Raw genomic sequence first — 23,843 nt, 5'->3', positions numbered from 1 at the left:
GAGTCCATCTGAAAAAGATCTGGAGATTTTATTGGCCCACAAGATCACTGAGTTTAAAGGATGATACGGAACCAGAAATGCCAAGATGACCCATTGGGATCAGTGAGCAGTTGTGAGTTTCTGGGGAAAGTGACAAAAAGTCTTCAGAGTTAATAAGGATGATGCCTGCAAGAAAGAGACAAAGAACAGCTCAGAGGGCTCTGCCTAAAAATCTACTGCAACAAATGCTGATGTTGTTGAAGAGTTTCAAGAGATAGCAATTGTGGTAGCCTTCTAGAGAAGTCAAAAAGAGAAGAGATTGATCAAAGATCAAGATGATGACAAACAAGTGGAGGTAGATAATAAAAGAAGAAAAAAAAAAGCTAGTTTGGAGCAGCAGTGTCAAACTCAAATAGAAAAGGATCCCTATAGCTACAGCAGAGCAATTTAGAAAACCACCACAAATTAACATTATCTACAATGGTTGCAAAAAGAAAATTTTTAAAAAACATTTCCCAATGGCATTATTAATGGGTAGCACTCTGGCAAGTTTGAGCCTAGACACCAGCAGGCACAGAGGAAAGAGCATTGGCTCTGAAGGTCCAGGAACTGGGTTCACATTCTATCTCTGACCCTCACTATCTGGGTGACCACAGAGAAGTCGCTTAATGGGCCCAGGCTTCGGTTTTCTCATCAGTAAGACAAGGGTGATGGCCCTTGAAGTCCTTTCCAGCTCTAAATCTACGTTCCTAAGACAGTACTGTGTTGAATGAGCCTGGAGCAAAGGAAAAAACGAAAGGCAAAGCAGAGGAAAGGAAAAAGGAAAAGAGAGGGTTTGGCCTGGCAGTTATTTTTAGGAAGGGTTTGTTTTATTATTACATTTTTTTCTCTAGATCTAGACTCTTCTTCTCAAATACAAATCCTTTATAACAAATAAGCATAGTCAAACAAAACATTCCCACGTTAGCCCTGTCCGAAAAAATCTATGTCTCCTTTTTTTGTATAATAGATCTGGAGTCAGAAATCCTGAGTTCATATTTAGCCCCAGACACTTATTAGTTGTGTGAACTTGGGCAAATCACATCACCAGTTTGCCTCAGTTTCCTTATCTTTAAAACAAAGATAAAAACAGCAGCCTGCCTCCCAGGGTCGTTGTTATAAAGTACTTAGTGTGATACCTAGCAGAGTAAACACTACAATAATAATAGCTGCTGCTCCTGCTGCTGTTACTATTATTGTCCATCACCTCTTTGCCAGGAGGTGAGAAGCACATTTCAGTATCGGTCCTCTGGATTCACAGAAGTCACTACACAGATGAGTGTTCTTAAGGCTTTCAGGGTCATTTAGTTTTATGATGCTCTTATAATTGTTTTCCTTGTTCTGTTCTCTTCATTCTGCATCAAGTCACCCCGAGTTTCAATGATTCTGACCATTATCATTTCCTAACACGATTCCATTCCATTGACATGCCATAACTGATGCACATCTCTTTAGTTTCTAGTTCTTCATTAAACAAAATAATCGATTTTGGGGCAGGATTTGTGAACACATGGTTCCCTTTCCTCTCTGAATTCTGGTAGATTCTTAAGAACTAGAAGAAAAAAAAACAAAAAACCACATGGACATGTTTGTCAGAATATGTTTCTTGAGCTGGACAGAAAGCAGGCCACTAAATAGTGATCAAGAAATCCAATGAGAAACTACAGTAAGTGATTTCCCCTGCCCCTAAACTACACAAGAAGTTAACCAGAAGCTGACTCATTAACAAATAGGAAATGGGGTCCCTACAGCCAGGCTGGGGCCAGTACAAGAGAGACACACAAGTGCCAACTGAAAGGCTCTGAATGTCTAGCTCCAGGAGACCCTAAGCACAGTAGGTAGAGGTCAGAATCCAAATCCAGGATGACACCACTCAAGGGAAATCCTCCCAATCCCCCAACCCCTTTATGTATCACAGGAAGCAGAGCCCGGTCTTGGCACAAAGTCCCAATAAAAGAACTAAAGTTGGAGAGAGAGATAAATCAAAGAGAACACTGACAAATATAGAAAGTGATTACAAATCTGAAGATCTTCCAAAAGAAGATAGCAATTCTAACAACTATAAGCAGAGTCAAAGGAAAATGAATAGAAAACAAATGAAGTGGCATGAACTCAAAGGAACAAAGTGAAAGATAAAGAGATGAAAGCTCTTAGAGGAAAATACTAGGAGGACAAGAGCTTAGAGAGAAGGGATAATCCATACCCAAAAAAGATACTCTTTGGAAACAAGAAAGGGTCAAGCAAACTGATGTTACCAACTAGCCAGAAATACTGAAACAAAAAAGATGAAAAACTGTCCTCCGCGTAGCTTTTTTTTTTTTTTTTTTTTTTTTATTCTACAGGGAATAGGTTGCTGGTCAGAGAGGTTTTTTGAGAATCTCTGATAGAAAGGGAACACTGAGACCCCTGGACAGGTAAACTTTCAGGGAAGCACCCAGTTGCATGCTGTTGGGGTTACCTGTAGAGCCTTTACCTCTTTGCAGAGTACTGGGAGGTGGGCTGGCTCTGCTTTTTAGGGTTGGAGGAGGGGAAAAAAAAGGGGGGAAGGAATTCACTGGTATGTAAGGGAGGAGAAAGGGGGAGAACTTTTAATTTCTCATGATTGCAGATAGAAGAGAGGCACACAAACATGAAGTAAGAGGTTTGAAAGGAGTAAGGTGATCAAATGAACTTTACTTTTACCTGAAATAGACACACAAAAATAGTTTGGTATAGACATATAGTAATCTCAATAAGGAAATAAATGGAGACTGGGGGCAGGGATGGAAAGGATAATAAAAGCACATCCTGAAAAGTTGGGGATGGGGTAGGAGTGAAGGAGACAGAAAAGAATTAGAATCTATGGGGATACCTTGGATTATCTCTTAAGATGGTTGAACAAATTGGTATGCCAAGAAAATGGAATGTTATTTTGATTCCATTAAGTTAAGTTATCTGCCTCTTGAAAGAGACATGATGAATGCAAGGTTCAGAAAAACACCATTTGGGGCCCGGCCATTTAAAGGATCTGTTTTGTCCCTGCTTATTTTTTACAAAGAATTTTTTCTTTCTCTAAACTTGTAAATGGGAGGAAGGAAGAAGAATGTTGAAGAAAGGGACCTCGGCAATACTAAAGTCAAAAAAGGGGACAATGTAACATTTTTTAAATGCACAAAAGAGAACAGAAGGTTGTTCAAAAGGGAGAAAAGACAAGCAGGACAATTTGAAAGTAATGTATAGAATCCATCATATTCTTTAAAAAAAATTTAAAAAAAGCAAGAGATAAATGCAGTAGAGATTCACAATTCTGCTCTATTTTTGGAAACATTCTTTTCTGATGTTTCAATTCGGAATCTAAGAGCCTTAACCCCTTACTTTAACTGAAACACAAATATATCCCCCCAGGATTTCCTTTAGGAGAGACTCCATTTTTTTGTTTGTAGGAAAGGAGAAAGCCAGATGCTCTTTTATTTCATTTTGTAAATATTAATATTTTCTTTAATAGAAGATTACTCTGAGCAGGGGAATAACATAGGCTTCCTAAGATTTTTGAGAGGGGTACATGACACAAAAAGTGTCAAGAACTCCTGATTTAGAAGAAGGCTAACAAGATAGTGAAGGATCAGAGGATCATGCTACATAAGGATGTGTGGAAAGAACTAAAAATATGGGGAAAAAAACATGAGAGAATAAGCTAGCTATCTGCTGAAGTAGTGGAAGAGAAACCGTCCCATAGCTCAAACTGCTGCTCAGCCCTAAATAACAAATGAGGTGCACAGAGTTGGAAACAGCTGAGAGGCAGATTTAGGTGTGGTATTTAGGAACAACTTCCTGGTAATTTGAGGTGTCCAAAAATGGAACTGGCTGCTTTGTGAGGGAGCTACAGAGATCTTGAAGTCAAAGCTATATGATCAGGTCAGGTATACTGTAGAAGGAATTACTGACAGGCAGATAACAGCTTCCTAAAAGAAAGCTTTTTCCTCTCTCCAATAAGTTAGTCCATCAGTCAAAATTTATTAAGTGCCAACCACTGTAAACAAATATATACAAAGCAAGTTATATTCAGGAGAAAAAGGAAATCATTAACAAAGGAAAGGCAATAGAATTCAGTGGGGTTGGGAAAGGCTTTCTATAGAAGGTGGGATTTTCTATGACTTTTGAAGGAAGTGAGAGAAGCATTTTAGGCATGAGGAAACCACCAGAGAAAATGTTCAGAACCAAGAAATGAAATGTCTTCTTCATGGAACAGCAGGGACTGAAGACCACGTGGTAAGAAGTAAGGGAGAGGAAGACTGGAATTAGGAGAAAGAAGCCCCTAGTCACCTTTATACTTAGCTCTGCTCAGTATGCTTCTGCTCAGTAATGTCCAGTGGCTCCCTATTTCCCCACCTACTAACTTTCTTGGCATTGAAAGTGCTACAATCTAGACCAACTTTTCCAGTCTTCTTTTAATGCTTTAAGATCAAAGAGCTAGAGCCATTCAGGACTTGAGAGAACATCCAGTCCACTCCTCCTACTTCACAAACAAGGACCGTAACTGATTTGCCCAAGGTCTGCTGTACTAAGGTATATCAGAAGTGCCTCAGATAGCCCTGCACTTTTCTCCTTCTTTCCTGACCTTCATCCCCTATGCCTGGACTTCCTTCAAATGCCCCCTTCATCTCTACGAGGAAGGACCACCAAAGTGCCATGCTTCTTGCCCCTTGGCACGCTTCCTCTACCACCATCCCTTGGACTTCACAATCCACTCTTAGAGCTCTCTAAGGCATTGACTATGTATGACTGTATTACATGTTATAGGGTATTATGGCTAAACTCTACGAGGGTAAGAATTGTATCTTACCTAAACTTACAGAGAAGTATTAGACATTGTCAAATCAGAGAAATATTACCCATAACTTAAGGTGTTTGCTCCCTCTAAAATTAAATACTCACTGGAAGATGGAGAGGCAATCTGGGAAGCACTTCCATGCAGAGAGATCTGTTCACCCTTCACTAAGGAGTCTTGCACAGCACTTGGGGAGAAGAGCCGGGAGGCTGGGGATGGCTGGCTACTAGTAGCATGGCCAAGGTCTGCAGCAACCAAGACACCACTATGGAACTCTGGGACGCCAGGAGCCTGCCACAACAGTGAGATGGGCATTACTTATCTAAAGACGCAGGATTCAGACCAGTTTGCTGCCTGCTGCCAACTGCATGCAAGAGAGGGAAAGATGTATTAGTTCTCATGGCAAGGGACCTAGTGATTCTGGAGCGGAAAAGGGAGATCTCAAGAGTAACAAGAGAACCCCCGGCATCCAGTGCCCAGTGCCCTCCTCTCCCAGGACGAGGAGACCTTGCTTTCCTTACCCTGGTGATGACCACATTGGGCTGGGACATGGTAGAGGTCAGCACCCCTTCTCTTTTCAGAGGACCAGGGGTCACAATCACTGCTTGGGGTTGTCCTGAAAAGGCAGCTGAAGAACGAGGAAGAGATTAGGGCAAAGGCTCTCAGAGCACAACAGGGACAGCAAGGACTAGCATGGGAAGAGGTACCAAGCCCTTCAGTTACTGCCCATGCCAAGGGCACAAAACCAACAAGCCCTGTCAATCTCCCACACTTGAAGGATCCCTTCCCAAGAGAAGGCTCAAGAAGGTAGCTCCCAAGAACCCCCAAATTTCTTAAGCCATTACCCTGTGCTCCCAACAAGCACCTCACAAACCCAAACAAATTATAAAAGGCAGAAAAAATAGGATCAAAAGACTACTTCTTCCTGCCCCATTTATGGGGGGGTCAAGAACATCACCCATTAAATTATCTACCTTACTTACCTGGGGTGATATAAGCATTCTTTAAGAGCAAGGACACAGGCTCAGGTTTTGGAGCAGGCACTATTTTAGGGGGCTGCTTGGCCCGCCCACTAGCCAAGGGCATAGATTTAAGGTAGACAAAAGTCAGGCGAGATTGGGTTGGCCCAACTGCTGGAGGCACTGTCAAGTTACAGGGCGGTCCTGGTGGGGCTGGCTGTTGTGCCGTTAGCACAAGGCCCTGGCTCTGGCTAAAAGTGGTTGCAGAGGCATCATGGGTGAAGGTAGCCGAAGCTGTGTGGGTGATGACTGAAGATGACTTGCCAACTCCAAATTTCTGTGGCTGCAGAAAAGCAGATGGAGCCTGGGCATTCAAAGTGGCCACTGGAGGGGGCACTAATGGCATTTCAGGTGAAGATGGTGTTGGTGCTGGGCTAGGAGAGAGCAGAGAACCTGGAAACACTGGGAGGAAAGTCTGTGCGCCACTCAATGGTGGCTCAGGGCTATCATAGTCTGTGGCCGGGCCATAGCCTCCGAGTCGGGGCCCACGCTCACAGCTGCGCCTTTCTGTGGGGCTTAGGGAGGATGGCCCCGCTGGGACAATGAGGCTGTCAGGGAGGCTCACAGTGGGCAGAGTACTGGCTGACAGGGCAGGCCCCTAAGGAAAAAAAGGAGAGAATATCAGAATTTAAGAATTGTTCCTCATCAGTTTCTAACACAATGTAAGCACCGAGAATCCAAACTGAGACCCCAAAGGGCTCAATTCCAATGAGAGAACAAAGGTGAAGATATCTGAAAATCTAGGGGAGTAATGCCTCTCTGCATTTTTCCAGATGCTCCCAACAGAGATTGGCCTCCCAAATGGAGCCAGGACAGAAAGCCACGACAACACGAACACTTCCACAGTTATGGAGGGTCTTCACACTTTGAAGATCAGAGTTCCCCACAAATCCTTTACGAGATGGGAGAACCACGGTTTACAGTGACACATGGGGCCTTCTAGGGGCACTGGTGTCTATCTGGAGCTACAGATCTCCCACATTTCCAAGCTTGGGAATGACATATAACGATTTCACAACCCATCCTTTTAAGATAAGCTTCACCCTAGATTAGACCAGAAAGGGGTCAAAAGAAAGGGAAAGAAATAAACAGTTCGAACCCACATCTTCTGAACATTCAAGACATTTTTAGCTCAGGTCTCCTGTAAAGTATGAAAACGTATAAACAAGAGTATCCTTACAAGTATTCCCAAACTTGAGGTAGGATTAAACTCTGCATTCCACCTCACACACTTATTCCAGAGCCAAAAAGGAAGGTTTATAATAATTTTCTTATTTATAAATCAGTCACAATGGCCATGCCCCTCGCACAAGCCTGGAGATAAATTCCTAGAAACGGACACCCTTACTTGCGCTGGTGGACTACTGGGGTCTGTTGCAGTTGAAGGAGCAGGTCCAGCAAGCGTAGGGCCGAAGATGGAGCGGCTGGACGAGAATAGGTCTGAAAGACAAGATCAGGGCCCTTTAAGTCCCAAAGCCCCTAGACAGGCTTTGAACAGAAAAAGAGGTGCCTGTGGATTCAGCAATGCTAGGTGTCTTCCCTCACCCAGAGAGTGGTAACAGAGGCAGAAACTGCTCGCTCTTGCTGGGACTCACTCTTCTTCTGGAACAGTTTTCTTATTATGGACCCAGTTCCTGACAGCCCACCAAAACTCGCTCAGAACAACTCCCACAACCCCACAGTTCAATAGCTCTTCAGGTCTGAGGATCAAGGGCTTGAGACATCCCAGCTAGGCTAGGATTGTCACCAGTGCCCTCTGCTGCACAGATGGAGAACTGTCCACAGCCCAAGCTAAGGACAGCAGCCAAGGCTCAGCCAAGGCCAGACACACATCTTCTCCCCCTCACTACCATTGCAAAAGGTCTAATACAGCGTGCCCACTGTTGCTTATGAACAGCACAAAGTCACCTTAGTTTTCACTTAGTTTAAGTCCAGAGTACTTAACCACTTATTTGGCTCCTCTGGGAATTACAAAGAGAGGTGTGACCGTGATTTGAAGGGGCTTACCCTGGAAAGGTTCAAATGTGTCCATGAAGTCAAAGTTTGGTTGTAGAGGAATTAGCCCCGGCTGGATCATGTCAGCATTTCCCAAATGTGCTACAAGGAGGCAGAGAAGAGAAAGGAGCTCAGTCGGTCTGCTCAGTCAATGGAACAATAGCGTAGAAAAGACTGGAGAAACAACCAACAATGTTAGGATACACTTCTGTGGTCCTGAGCCATCCCCATAAAAAGTGAGGTAGTAAACAGCTTTCTTCAAAAATATGCTTTGTTTTCACTAGAGCATGAGTTACTCTTTATATTGTTTGCAAATTTTGGGTTTCCCTATCACACTTAGGCTAGAAGTGCAGGGGCTACAACAACCCTACTTTGAGGAACAAAGGAGCTTTCACCTCTGTTTCCAAACCAGACTGGGTATGCCCCCTCTAGGCAGCCTGAAGAGCTCCCAATCCCAAGGACTCATTATATCAATACTGAACTACTAGGTTTAGCCCAATACAGCTGAGACTCCCCCAAGTTCTGTTTCTCAGCCCATGTCCAATAAAAAAGGTTGGCAGAAAAAAGGTATGATATCAAATCCCCGAGGGCCAAAGAATATAGTAAAGATTTGCTTTAAGTTCTCCTGGACAAATAAAATAGCATAATCACTGATAGTTAAGCACATTGGTCTTAAGATAATTTCCAGTAGAATGAGAGCTCCTTAGAGGAAGGGATAATCCATCTTTACCCGTGTATTCTCAGCACCTTACAGCCAGAACTCACTAAATGTTTGATGAACTGAACTTAACAGCAGAAGTGCCACAGGGGATCAATCCCATTGCCCATCTAGCTCAGTATTCAGTCTCTAATGGCAGTGACAAACAAATACTTCCCAATCTCCAAAATGCCAACTTCAAAACAGTTAGGCAATACCACTAGAGAGACATTGGGGAAGCGAGGCAAAGTTCAGAAACTGTACTAGGAATGGAAAGACTGAGATTGAAGGGAAATAAGTAAAATCCTCTGCCACTAGGGACACAAACAGACTGAAATTACCTATTTCACGTGGGTTGGGCCAGGCCACTGGCTGATGCGATGAAAGAGTGGAAAAGAGGGTATCACTGAATTCTGACATGAGCATGTCTGTGTCCAAGAGTGGATCTTCTTCCATGGGCACTGGGGTGTCCCACCCATCCCCACTCTTATGCCAGAAAAGCAGGTCATCATCCTAGCCCCATAGGAGGCAAAAATATATATAAAAGAAAAAAAAAAAAGAAAATATAACCCTGAATTCTTAACTATGTGGGGCCTCATCTAGTTACCCTAAGAGTATAAGACAAAAGCTGCTGATAAAGACCCTCTTTTTCCCCCTGAGGCAATTGGGGTTAAGTGACTTGCCCAGGGTTACACATCCAGGAAGTGTTAAGTGTCTGAGACCAGATTTGAACTCAGATCACCCTGACTTCAATGCTGGTGCTCTATCCACAGCACAACCTAGTTGCCCCAAGACTGTTCTTTTAAGTTGGAAGAAAGTCAATAAATAGATATTTAGTGTCAGGCACTGTGTACTAAGCATTTTAAAAATCTTATCTCATTTGATCCCTATCACAATCCTGGGAGATAGGGATTGTTATTATCCCCATTTTACATCTCAGGAAACTGAGACAGGTAGAGATTAAATTACATGCCTAGGGTCACAAAACTAGCAAGTGTCCAAAGTTAAATTTGAACTCAGCTTCATCCACTGCACTACCTAGCTGCTTCCAGACAAATTTTGATTTTCTGGCTCCTGTTTTAAAAAGAGCAAGTAGCCTGGCAATGATGACAATAAAAACACCAACAATTCATATTTATATAATATTTTGAAATATTCTACTTATCTCTTTAATTTTTCTTATTTGTTGTGTGGTTTGATTTTTCTAATTCTGAGAGTACAAGGTTGAGATCTCCCACTATTATAGTTTTGCTGTCTATTTCTTCTTGCAACTCTTAACTTTTCCTTTAGAAAGTTAGATGCTCTACCACTTGGTGCATAAGTTTAGTATTGATATGGCTTCATTGTTTATGCTACCCTTTCGCAAGATATAGTTTCCCTCCTTATCTCTTTTAATAAGAGCAATTTTTGCTTTTTCTTGATCTGAGATGAGGATGGCTACTCCTGCTTTTTTGACTTCACCTGAAGCATAATAGATTCTGCTCCAGCCTTTATATAATATTCTCTAATTTGTAAACCAATTTCCTCACAATTCTTTCTATTAACAAGCAGGAATTTGTTCCATTCACAAAATACCTCCTGCTATGGTGCCCCATGCCAAGCCATGTAATTCACTCTTGTCTCAGTCAAAAGTGGCTTAAAGAGTAACTGGCCTGAACAGTGCTCTAGGCAGGCTCTATACTCACCCGAACCAAGCTGGATAGATCCTCGTCCTTGTGCTTCTGTAGCTGTGAGGAAAGGGACACCCAAGTTACCAAAGACCTTACACGGGAGCAGGGTGTGTTGCTGTGTCACTGAGATTGCTTCTCTCTTTATAAGACAGTCAATCGTAACTTTCTCTGGGAGAGAGAGCTGGGAGACTGCAGAACCAAAGCATGGGGCCCAGGAGGATCGTGCTAGCCCAAACAGGCCTTAGCACCACATAAATTGCTCTGCTTAGCTAGTGTTTTCCAAACCAAACTTTGGAAAGCTATTGGTTCTTTACTGGTTCAAGGAATAATAACAGATAACAAGGAAAAGATGAGCAAGGTGGAATGAATAAGAATCCATTTGTTGGTTTAAAGATTTGGAAAAAGTGTCGGGAGCCCATAAACATCTGTCACAGTCCACTGTCAGTCTATGCTCTAGCAGCTGGGATTCAGGGCTCTCTAGTTCCAGGGACATATACCCTTTTTTTGAAGTACGTTCTCCACTTGTGATATTCCCTGATCACAATCTCAATTCGACGTTTCCAGTACTTCCCTTCTGTGGTGATGGCCTGGAATGTGGAAAAGGGAAAGGACATCTCAGAGGCAGAAATGATTCCTTCTATCAGTGTTAAGATAAGACATGCCCTATAAAGGACAAAAGAGGGAGGCTGAGTACCTGTCCCTTGGCCACAATAATATTTCACACTCACAGGGTACCTCTGATTCTCTCAGGCCACAAAAGCCCTTAAGAATTGAAAGGTGAAGTTATGGCTTTGTACTTCTATTCAGGTCCTACCAAACTTGAGGTGCCCAGAAAGAGCTTTTAAAAAAAGGCACTGAAGTGAGTGAATAGAAGATTTAGTTAAGTGCTTATAGAACAACAAGTGAATACTCCTTTCAACTCTTAAAATCAGATAGGTTCTAAAGAAACAAGAATCAATTCAGAGATGTCCATGTACTTAGTGCACGAGTGCCCCCACTCCCTCATATTCCCTAAAAGACAATCTTTTCCAGGCACCTCTGGCCGGCGATGCTCATCCACCTCCACAGAGCCATCCAAGGGAGTCACAAAGTGGCACACGGGATTCTTCCGTTTCTCCAAGTCTAGGAGGAAGAAGGGAAGGACTGTAACTCCACCTAAGACTTCAGCCTGATCCCTCCCATCTGGTCTGGACCCAGATTCCCCCCGTGGCTATCTTTGGCTATCTTTCTGTGAAACCTGGAGAGGCAAAAGAGGTAGAGATTAGGGGGAAAATGCCTAAAAATATTCCCAGGGCAGAGAAGCTTATTTGAGAACCCACCCGTGTGACACAAATGTACTGCTAGGCTCTAGTCTCCAAATTATCAGATCAACTGAAGGCCAGGATCCGCGCTGTATAAGAGCTAGGAATGGCATCTGCCCTCACCTGCTCGGCTTCCCCTCGTGCCTTGGTTTTACCTGCAGACACATGCTGCTCAACCCAGAAAACGGAAGTTTAGCCCTGGTCGTCTCATTTCCAGGGATCACCCTCTGTACACACAATGTCCCCCTGGGCTTCTTCTACGTGAGATTTTGGATGGAGGGACCTGACACCTGCCAGAACCGTCCTGCTCTCCTCTCCTAAGAAGGCCTTGGGCCTGGGCTGGGAGGTCACTTACACTGCATGTACCACGCCCGCCAGATGGCGTTGTTCAGCCGGATCTTGTCTCTCCACTGCAGCTTTAGCCCCTTGAAGTTCTTCCACTTCGGAGATACCAGTTTCCCACTGAAAAGCAAAAGCAAGAACTCAATGACTTCGGCGATTTCGTGGAAGCCAATCAGAAGGTTGCCAAAAGCTACCCTTCCAGGTCATGAAACCCCAATCCCCTCCATGACCATAAGTCCCAATACTGGCCTGGACTGTGACCCTTCCTGCAAGCTCCGATTCTGACCACTGAGGGGGGCACTGCCCGGGGCCCCATCACCCGAGGTCTGCCTATGTGGATTTCTAACGCATCGATATTCCCCTAGGTCATTCATTCTGCTATTTATGGTTCCACATACAAACCAAGGAGGAACAAAGCAAAAGAAAGCTCACTGAGCCCCGGGCCACAAGTGTCACTTCTCAAATACAGATGTTTTTCCTACTGTCTGATACATGAGGAAGAGAAAGGCAAGAGAAATATGAGCAAAATCTCTTCATTCAACACCATCCATTGAATGGCACCCATGGGATCCCAGAACACCCTTTTCCCAAACACTTAGGAAAGCCAATTCCAGCTGTTCTGCCTGCTTGAACATGGCCAGGAAAAAAAGTGATATTCAGTGTTTTATCTTAAAATGACTTACTCATGAACACTGACTGTATTTGGGAGCTCAGTTTCTATTGTAGACCCTATGTAAAAATTACTACCCCCCCTCAAAAGAACCGAAATCAGATAAGAACATAAGAGGAACAAATTAGGAGTGGTAAAGCCAATCATTATTCGAAAATTTCACCTCCAATTGTGAGAGAAATACTTCTCAGAGAACTAGACTACTGATGGCAAGACTCTGATGGAATAACTCCCAGATGGAGGCAACAAACATATATTTGGAGGTATGTAAATATATTTAAAATACATTATGTATTTAAATATATCACTATGTTTAAATATGTTATATATACTGCATGTTTTTAATATATTAAAATACAAATATATTTTAAAATACTTTTTCCCTGACCCTATAAATGCCCAGAGTAGTAATTCTTGATCATTCATGAAGATTATTAACTACTGATCATTCAGGAAAATATCCTTCATGACCCTACTCTTCTGAGAGAACCATTCATCTGGTATCCAGAGGAAAAGACTAACAGTAAATAGCAAGACCAAGCCCTATTTAAGAATCTTTAGTTTTCCCTTCAGCCTCCTCTTCCCAGAAAAATGTACCTCAAACATATTAGACACTTGGACTGCTGATGAACCATGCCAGATTAATGTATACTGAACAACTTCTCTATTAAAATTAAAATGTAAATTTGAGAACAGAGATGTTTTTATTGTTTTAATATTTCAGGATGTAACACAGTGCCTGGCATTGAGGTGTTATCCTGACTCTGCTCCACAATATTTGAACTGCTTTTTTGTTTGCTTGCGGCATTTTCTCCTTGATCTAGGAGCTCTGGAATTCGACTAATATTCCAGGAAGTTTTCATCTAGGGATCTATTTCTATTTAACTATGGTGGAAAAATCCCTTCACTTCTCTAGATTCAGAAATCTTTCTCTGGAAAGAACATTTTTGGAGCAGATTCTTTCTAGTTGAAATGGTCCAGAAATTATTATTTTTTATTATAGCTTTTTATTTACCAATTATATGCATGGGTAATTTTTCAGCATCGACAATTGCAAAACCTTTTGTTCCAACTTTTCCCCTCCTTCCCCTCCCCCCTCCCCCAGATGGCAGGTTGACCAATACATGTTAAATATGTTAAAGTATAAGTTAAATACAAATTTAGAGAACCCCAGAGATTCTATTAAAAAGCTATAAGAAACAATCCACACCCAGCTCTTTTTGTTGTAGCTAGAAACTGGAAGATGAATGGATGTCCATCAGTTGGAGAATGGTTGGGTAAATTGTGGTATATGAAGGTTATGGAATATTATTGCTCGGTAAGAAATGACCAGCAGGAGGAATACAGAGAGGCCTGGAGAGACTTACATCAACTGATGCTGAGTGAAATGAGCAGAACCAGAAGATCACTGTACACTTCAACAACAATACTGTATGAGGATGTATTCTGATGGACGTGGAAATCTTCAACATAAAGAAGATCCAACTCACTTCCAGTTGATCAATGATGGACAGAAGTAGCTACACCCAGAGAAGAAACACTGGGAGGGGAATGTAAATTGTTAGCACTAATATCTGTCTGCCCAGGTTGCATGTACCTTCGGATTCTAATGTTTATTGTGCAACAAGAAAATGATATTCACACACATGTATTGTACCTAGACTATATTGTAACACATGTAAAATGTATGGTATTGCCTGTCGTCGGGGGGAGGGAATAGAGGGAGGGGGGGTAATTTGGAAAAATGAATACAAGGGATAATATTATAAAATATATATATATATATATATATATATATATATATAATAAAAAAAAAATTAAAAAAAAAAAAAAAAAGAAAAAAAGAAACAATCCACACCTTTAGCAAAGTTGCAGGATACAACAAAATAAACCCACATAAGTCATCAGCATTCTTATATATCACTAATAAGTTAAATACAATACATGTATACATGTCCAAACAGTTATTTTGCTATCCAAAAAGAATTGGACTTTGAAACAGTGTACAATTAGCCTGTGAAGGAAATCAGAAATGCAGGCGGACAAAATTAGAGGGATTGGGAATTCTATGTAGTGGTACATAGCCATCTCCCAGAGTTCTTTCGCTGGGTGTAGCTGGTTCAGTTCATTACTGATCTATTGGAACTGGTTTGATCCAGAAATTATTTAACCCATACACAAACCACCTTTCCCCAGTACAGTACATACAAGGAGTACGGAAGCTATTTCTTACTCTGGCTCCCAATGTTATTCTCAAGAGTGTATTTACAACTCAGAGAAGTGTAGACACTACAAATCAACATTAGATTTACTGTTCTGTTGATTTAAGAAAGAAATAGAAAAAGAGATGTTGCAGGGGCAGGGTCATAGGGATGAAGAGAAGGCAGGGACTAACCTAAGCTCTTCCAAATTTCCCTCCAAACAACTTTAAAAACACCTCAAAAAGAATTCCAGAGGGGCAGAACGCACAAAAAACCATGTTGCAACATTTTCCTAAAAACAACTTGGGAGGTTGTGAAGAAAGGCCAGGGTGAGAATAAAGTACAGTCCAGAGAAAGCTGGGCCCCAGCAAACTCCAGCAGCAGGTTTTAGGGGCAACTGAATCAGTAGCAGCAGCAGTAGTTTCCAGAGCTGAGCCCACAGATAGTAAAGAAGATTGACAACTGGTCAGAAGGAGACTCTCTGCTGGCACTGGGTACAAGACTGATGCATTCCAGGTCACAGTCCTATGTTACAGTCCCAAAGCAAGAGTCACTAGGAACATCAAAACTTCTTGCCTCAGGGAAGCAAGGACCATGGTCACAGTTCTAAGGCAAAAAAGAGTGTATGAGGTCAATCACAGACCAGAAAGCAGGCCAGTAAAGTACTAAAAACATCTCTCCTTAGGTCATACCACCTTGAAAGAACTAGAAACTTACAAACTCTCAGTACGAATTCTGAAAATAACTACCAAAAAACACTGAAGCTTAAGGACACTGCACCTTCCATCCTGGAGCAGAGACCACTTTTACATAAATTTACATGTAAAAAATAGCCTAGAAAAATAAGCAACAACAACAAAAAACACCTAACCATAGAAAGTTACTGTGATGACATGGAAGGTCAAAACACATACTCAGAAGAAGACAAAAGTCAAAACTGCTAGAGCCAAAACTTTAAAAGAAAAATGTAAATTGATCTCAGACTCCAAAAGAATTCCTGGAAGAGCTCCAAAAAGGATTTTAAAAACTAAATGAGATAGATGGAGTGAAATTTAGGAAAAGTGAGTAATGCAAGAAAATTTCACGAAAAAGGTAAAGAAGCATACACAAAAATAATGAAAAAACATGTTTAAAAAATAGAACCACCCAAAAATCCAATGAAGAGGGGAAAAAAAATATATATAAGGAAGAAAAATAAATAAATAAATAAAATTTGGGGGAAAAAAAGTCCAATGAAGAAAAGAACCCTTTAAAAAGCAGAAATAGCCACATGGAGAAGGTATAAATGCTACTGAAGAAAATTCCTTAAAAATTAGAATGAGTGAGTAAAGCTAATAACTCCATGAAATAAAACAAAAGTCAAAAGAAGAGACAGAAACAATAGCCGGTGGTAATGAAGGAGGAGAAGTAAGAAAAGGAAGAAGAGGGAGAAGGAGAAAGGAGGAGGAGAAATGATATATTTATTTCCACTGAAAAATAACTGACCTGGAAAACAGTCAGGAGAAATCATTTATACATTATTGGACTACCTGAAAGCCATGATCAAAAAACAAGCTTATTCATCTTCTTTCAAGAAATTATTAACAAAAACTGCCCTGATATTCTCGAACCAGAGAGTAAAATAGAAATGAAAAGAAAATACCAATCACCTCCTAAGAGAGACCACCCCCAAATGAAAACTCCCAGGACCCACATGTACAAAAATGTTTGTAGCCCTTTTTATAGTGTCAAGGAATTGGAAATTAAGTAGATGCCCATCAGTTGGAGAATGGCTGAATAAATTATAGTATACGAATGTAATATTCTATAAGAAATAATAACCAAGCTGATTTCAGAAAAACCTGGAAAGACTTGCATGAACTGATACTGAGTGAAATGAGCAGAACTGGGAAAACATTGTACAATGTTCTTGTACAGCAAGATTACATGATGATCAACATGACAGAATTAGCTCTTCTCACAGCAATCTTCTCACAGATTTGTGATGGAGAGAGCCATCTGCATCCAGAAAGAGAACTATAGAGACTGAATGTGATTCAAAACATAGCATTTTCCCATCTTTTTGTTTGTTTGCTTTTTCTTCCTCATGTTTTCCCCCCTTTGATCTAATTTTTCTTGCACAACATGTCAAATATGGAATTATGTTTAAAAGTACTGTATGTGTATAACTATATAGGGTTTCTGGCTATCTTGGAGAGAGAAGAAGGAAGGGAAGGAGAAAAAATTGGAACACAAAGTCTTACAAAAATGATGAAAACTATCTTTACACATATTTGGGAAAATAAAATACTACTGTGAAAAAAATAAGAATGCACACACTTTAATTTAAAAAAAAAAATCCCTCCCTGCCCAAGTGAGCTTATCTCTCCTTCTGTCTTTTTCCTTCCATTAATAGGGCATTTTCTCTTTAACACATGCCTTATAACCTTAGTAAGCCCTTCTCACCAAAAGAAAATATTGAGAATAACAACACTAGGGAGGGAAGCAGCATGTCCCTGAGTATCAGAATGCTTACGTTCCCTCCAGGAAGAAGAGCTGAGACACATTTGGATAACAGGTCTAAAGGTTGCACTAGTTGGCAGAGTAATTCTACCCTTTGTTGTCACCACGGTTCTCTCTGTGACGACAAGAGGGATTGTTTTTCAAAAGTAGAATAAAATAAATGGCAACATTCTTCCTGGCAGGCCTCATTTTATTTGAATAGTCTGAAAGAAGGCAGATTAAATGAGATTTTGAAGAAGGTAGATTTCCCCTCTCATCCCAAATGCCCCAGGGTGAAGAGGTCCTTCCTTGGCTGATCATGGTGGACAATACGTGACCTCTGAGGTCTGTGGTTCGGGCAATATAAACGTCCTACTTCATCACTAGTCAATCCTGGTAGGTTTTATGTATTATTTAGCAGGTATCTGCCAACACAAGTGCATGGTAATTTTAGATTTCTAGCTTTCCCCAGGATTTCTGCCCCCCGACAATGAAAATGAGAGTGTCTAAACTAACGTTTAGAAAAAGGACCACAAGCAGAGATGGCGGGGCACTTATTGGAGAGCCCATGGGAAGTCTTTTTCAAGGATTGGTTGATCTGGATGATTGCTGGAAGTTTCTTCAGTCACTGTTTGTATAGGATGACACTATTGTATCCATGCCTCCCAAAAAAACCCTGGGATCCATCTCTAAAGTCAGTCTATGGAACTGGAGGAACATGAAGTGCAGCACAAAAACCAAGAACAAAAACAAAACCAGCAGAAGGTTAAAGACAATAGAGAAGTTGGAACCAAGTATTCTGTCTCTAGTCTACCCAAATCCAGAAGCAATTCTAGGTCAGGAACACCTGTAACTGGCAACAGCAGCTGAGGCAAATGCCTGCCCTGCCCCCAGGAGCTCCAAAGGACTCACAGAATCCATCTTCACTCATCCATAGGGGGTCATCTTCGCCTTCTCCCTTATTTCAGCTCCCCTCTCTGCCAAGGCTGATACTCCCATAGGCCTACATTCCAGAAACATTCTTGGCCTTTAAAGTGGTCAAAAGCCAGCAGTGAGTCTGGCCCTCAGTCTCCAAGGTCACCAATTAGTACATAAGTTGCCTCCATGAAGGCAACATTTTCACACTGCCCTAGCATAACATCCCCTACTCCCCCCCAAGAAATAAGAATTTATTAATTCCTTAAAATGCAGTTTACAATCTCAAGTCTTCCTCTCTGCTATCAATGAAAGATCCAGATATCTTACAAACTCCTTTTAAGACAGAGACATAATATTCTAATGAAGAAAATTACTTGGATGGCACAGTGCATGGGAATTAATCTTATTAAGAAAGTAACTTTGGGGGCAGCTAGGTGGCGCAGTGGATAAAGCACCAGCCTTGAATTCAGGAGGACCCGAGCTCAAATCTGATCTCAGACACTTGACACTTTCTAGCTGTGTGACCCTGGGCGAGTCACTTAACCCCAGCCTCAAAAAAAAAAAAAAAAAAAAAAAAGTAACTTTTCTGGGATTGTACATAACAGAGAATTCAACTGGCCAGCATTGGGCATTTGTAAGATGTGTTGAAACAATTTTTAAAAATGAATACAGAGCCAGAAGTAAGAGCTGGATTCAATCAGCTTCAGACAATTCCAGTAACTTACTATTAAAGGCAAAGGGAGGCAGATGGCTTTGGAGTCTAACTCTCAAGTCCCCAAGAGGAAGGGAGAGAGAAGTATGAGGCACAAGGAGATAACGGAAAGAAAATCTGAATTCAAATCTTGGTTCTGCCACATATTAACTACAAAGAGCAAAAAACTCCACGTCTCTGGGTCTCAGTTTTCTCATCTGTACAGTAAGATGGCTGGATTAAACTGACACCAGATGGCATCCTTTCTTTGCCACTGCAGGCTAAGTGGGCCTTTACAATGGGTTACTTTTAGAATTGGAAGGCACAGCTGTAAGATGTGGGGTGAGACGCAATGACTTTTGCCTTTCAGGTCTACTTCTGACCTTATTTACAAGAGGGATTAAATGACTTTCCCTCAAGCCCCCAAGCCCAGCGTCCAGCCCAGACCCCGACTCCAGACTGGGCTCTCTCCCTATATCCCTGCCCCAGCCTAGTCTATCTTCCTTGGCCTTTCTTCAGGAGTGGGGCTGGACTCTACGGGCTGTCAGGAGCCAAGACTAACAGTCCATGGTCAAGACAAAGGTTCATTGAAGAAAGCCAGGCTGAGGGGGAGCGTGGGCAAGTGTAGCGGAATCACTGCCGCGTCTCTGGCCCTCTCCAAATCCACCTCTCCTTGGCCGGCCCACACAGGCCTCCTCCCTACAGGCCTGCCAGCATTTCAAGGCCTTGCTCCCACACCCACACACGGCGCTTCAGCCTTTCACTGGAAGGGACCTCACTGGGTCCCAGCAGTGCTGCTCTCGGGCCTGGCATCAAGACCAAAGTCACAACTGCGAAGCGCCCTTCGGAGGTCTGTAGTCTTGGGGGGCGGGCCCCACTTCACCTCGTAAATCAGGATCAGAGCTGGCTGGCCTGCTCTCTCAGCCAATGTGGGTGATCAGCCTAATCCATTCTCTGCATCCAAGTGCCACCTCTCTAGCTGTACAAAAGCTGGAGCCTATAGCAGACCCATGTCCTAAACCTAACAAATGGCTGTAGCAAGAAGAGATGGAATCAGAGTCCTGGGGCCTCGGCATCTTTCCATACGTGACTACATGTGGGGAAAAGGAACTTCCAGGGACAGTATTCTTGTACTACAATCCGTGGGATCAGAGACAAGTGTCATTAGTCATTGGAAAGTTTATTTGGAAAGTTAAGATTGATAACTGGAGTGGGCTACACATATTTGGATTTAAGAAATCATGCTGTAAGAAGTGCTCATGTACATACAAATTTCTCATTTAATTTGCTACTTTAAAGTCTGTGGATTTAAAAGTAATTGTTATTGGTTGTACTTCTTGAGTCAGAACACCATGCTGATTCTTACAGGGTCTTTCTGCTCAGAAAGAAAATCGAGAAAAGGTAGAGAAGGGGGAAATGAGCCTACATGAGACATCCAATGCCTTTGGCATTGAAAAGAAAAAGATTTTTAAGTGAAATAAAAAGGTGATAATTACTGGGTTCAAATATTCCTTTTAACATTTTAATATATGAAACAAACCCCAATTTGTCTTAGACATCAGGTAAAGCAATGGAGTTAAGAGACTATCCATTTTTACAAATGCAATATTAATCTAAAGGCAGGGTCCCTCAGTCTAACATAAGTGTTGTATCTCTGCAGATTTGCTAAGAATCTCTAGTCAAGTCCCTTAAAAAAGAAACAAAAACAAAACTTACAGCCACACCCCTGCTTTAGTTTCCCTGCAGACTGCCTCTCTCTCAAGTCTGGTGGGAGGAGAGATGATGATTAGGTGGCAAAAAGCTGGGAGACCCTTTGAAGAACTGTGCTAAATAAACTCCAGACATCATTACTACTATTAGGCAATTAATTCCAAGGCAAAGCAAGCTACTTACACTGATCAAGAGCCAGAGAAATCTGAACTGCTTACACATTTCAGAGGATAAAGTAACATTGTCACATCCCCCAACCCTAAAAATAAAACTCTGGCAACTATAGGAATTGATTTCTAAAAGGAGCCTCTGTCCTCTACTGCCTCAGGGAAGAAAGAAGTCCCCTCTAGAACCGTCATAGCTTAAAACAAGTTTTGATTTGGGAGTTCTCAAAACATCAACTCAAAAAAATGTATAAGAGCACTCAAATCCTTGATTTTAAATTTGGCTCTTAAGGCTTCAAGTGGCTAAAAAACCAAGAGTCAAATGTCATTCAGTGAATCATTAAACCCACAAAACATACCTTTATAAAACTTAAGACCAAAAATCTTTCAGATTTACAGATGAGATTACTGTCCAAATGAGATTTTCCCCTGAATTCTCACCAGACACATAAAAATAAGTACTCCACATACCCCAACACAACTGGTAAAATGAGACTGTCTGTCATGCAGTTCTCCTCTCAACTTTTCTTAATGATTTCTATATTGCTGTTCCTAGAAAATCCAGTGTTCTTTTCAGAGGAGAGTGGGTGTTTCTATTTAATTGTCCAAACATTTATTAAAGATATATAATGTAGCAGAGACTATGCTAGGTACTACACCAAAACAACAACAAAAAAATATATAGTTCCTGTATACTCAAGGAACAAATATTTTTTAGGGGTATACAGCATAAGGCCTAGGTGTAAGCAAACACAAACTATACATGAAGCAATACAAACCAACACTGAGAGAGCATTTAAAACTAAGGAGGGTGGAGACATCCAGAAAGGCCTCTTGATGAAGAGAGAGCCCCTGAGCTGTGATTTGGAAGAATGCCAGGCTTCCTCCATGGCACAGGTAAGGGGAGTTAGTGCCCTTCACACAGGAGGGGAGATGGAATACTGTGTGGGATACCAGCTGGGAGGCCAGTTTGACTGGAACTCAGAGTTGGTCAAGGAGAAGACTACCAAAAATTAGACAGACAGACAGACAGACAGGAATCAGATGGTGAAGGATTTCAAATGCCACATCAAGGATTTTATCTTTTCATATCAGATAATAGAGACCTGCTAAGGTTTTTAGAGGGGAAGCTGGGGAAATGTGACATGGCAAAAGCTGTGCTTTAGGAGTGTTGATTGTACAGTTGTGTGAAGCTTGGAGATTAAATAGGAAAGCAGTACAGTTGACTAGGTGACAAGTGATGAGGTCTGTGGGAATGGAAAGAAGTCAACTGACATGAGAGATGTTGCAGAAATATAGAATCAACCAGACTTGACAAATGACTTACAATCGGGCATTAAGAAGGAATTTGTACTCTCTCAAAAGAAACAGGGAAATCTGAGAGTTGGCTCTGGGGAGAAATATGAGTCCTATTTTAAATATACTGAGTGTGAGACAGCCAGATGATGTCCAATAGGCGATTGGTAACATGAAACTAAACCAGAGGGAGTTTTTGCTTAGAGAAGATTTGGAGTCATGTACAGGGAGATAATACTTGAATTCATGACAATTGAGATCACCAAAGGAGAAAATATAAAGAGAAGAGAGAAGAGCCCATGACAAGAGCTTGCTTGTATCCATTCATTGGAAGATACTTAACAGATGCTTTAATGATCACAGTCAAGTTGGGATATTCTTAGGATAAATAGATATATAAGCCATGTCCTTTCCCCAAAGCGGTCTTTTGCTTAAAAAATAAAAATAAATTCTTCTAAAAAATAAATAAATGAGTAAAGTCCAAAATCCTGATTTTGGAATTCAACACCTTCAGCTAATAACAAATAGAATTGGGTCACATCAGCTAATCTGGCTTTTTCAATGTCCCCAATACTTCCAGGTTCAACTCAAGTCTCCCAGGTTTATTTTAACTCTTCAAAATATATTTTTACAAGTATTGATCACCTCTCCCTCCCATTATCTCATCAATAAAACAAAAACAAAAAAACAAAGCTCTTACAGTAAAAAGAAGTAATCCAGCAAAACAAAATTTCACATTAGCCATATCCAAATATGCACATCTCTCTCCTAGATTTTGAGTCCATAACTTCTTAGAGAAAGTGAGTGCAAGCCTGGTCCTCTGGGCTTACAGTTCATCACTGCATTCACTAGACTTTTTCCTCTATAACATGTTATTGTATGTTCTGAATTCTCATTTTACTGAATCAGTTCATAGAGGTCTTCCCAGTTTTCTATGACACTGCACATTTCATCATTTCTTTTGGCATAGTAATATTTTATTGTACTCATACACCAAGATTTGTTTAGTCATATCACTGTAGGTGGGCATCCCCTTAGTTCCCAGTTTGAGGCTACTAAGGAAAGAGCAACTATAAATATTTTTATACATGAGTGCTTTTCCCTCTTTCTTTGCTCTCTTTGAAGTAAAGGTCTAATAGTAGTATACTCGGGTTACTTTACTAATTCTTTGGGCAAAGTTGCATATTCCTTTCCAAAATGGCTGGGCAAACCACATCTTCACCAATAATGGGATCATTGTTATCTGTTTTCTCACAGCCCCTCTAATATATATTTTCCTCTTTTGTCATCTTTGCCAATGTAGTGGGTACGCAATAGAACCTCCAATTTAATTTAATGTGTGTTAGATTTGAAGCACTTTTTCACATGAGTATTGATTGCTTAGCTTTTTTCTTTTAAAAACCACCTGTTCTTTTCATTTGACTGCTTACCTATTGGGAAATAAGACAAAATTTTATAGATTTGAATAAGTATTTTGGATGAGCCCTTTATCAAAGAAAACTTACTGAAGAGATGTTGTCCCTTCCCCCCATTATCTATTTCCCTTCTAATTTTAACCACTACAGATTTGTTGGACAAAACCTTTTCAATTTTAGATAGTGAAAAATTTCCATTTTATTTTCTGTGATTCTCTTCACTGCTTGGTTATAAACTCTTCCTCTACTCCCAGATCTGAAAGGTCTACCATACTACTCTAATATGCTTATGATGTTACCTTTTATGTCCCTAAGTCATATATATCCATTTGGAGTTTATCTAGGTGATACAGTGTGAGATAATGTTCTATACTATATTTCTGACAATCTGTTTTCTGCTTTTCCCCAACAATTTTTGTTAAATGGGAATCACCTACAAGTAAATGGG

General features: G+C 41.2%; 1 protein-coding gene across 1 annotated transcript in view; it reads right to left on the bottom strand.

Moving 5' to 3' along the window:
- The window catches only part of MLXIP (MLX interacting protein), a 66,707-nt gene that overhangs the window by 17,365 nt on the left and 25,499 nt on the right, over positions 1-23,843 (bottom strand). The window contains exons 2-11 of the mRNA XM_074298199.1: positions 11,863-11,969; positions 11,243-11,328; positions 10,704-10,793; positions 10,222-10,263; positions 8,878-9,049; positions 7,852-7,941; positions 7,193-7,284; positions 5,809-6,442; positions 5,347-5,453; positions 4,933-5,116 (exon numbers count right to left, since the gene is read on the bottom strand). Of these exons, the coding sequence (XP_074154300.1) occupies positions 4,933-5,116; positions 5,347-5,453; positions 5,809-6,442; positions 7,193-7,284; positions 7,852-7,941; positions 8,878-9,049; positions 10,222-10,263; positions 10,704-10,793; positions 11,243-11,328; positions 11,863-11,969 (1,604 nt within the window). The remainder of the gene's footprint in view (positions 1-4,932; positions 5,117-5,346; positions 5,454-5,808; positions 6,443-7,192; positions 7,285-7,851; positions 7,942-8,877; positions 9,050-10,221; positions 10,264-10,703; positions 10,794-11,242; positions 11,329-11,862; positions 11,970-23,843) is intronic.

This window comes from Sminthopsis crassicaudata, chromosome 1, assembly GCF_048593235.1.
Source record: "Sminthopsis crassicaudata isolate SCR6 chromosome 1, ASM4859323v1, whole genome shotgun sequence".
Lineage (NCBI taxonomy): Eukaryota > Metazoa > Chordata > Mammalia > Dasyuromorphia > Dasyuridae > Sminthopsis > Sminthopsis crassicaudata.
This window is presented reverse-complemented; position numbering and strand designations above follow the sequence as displayed.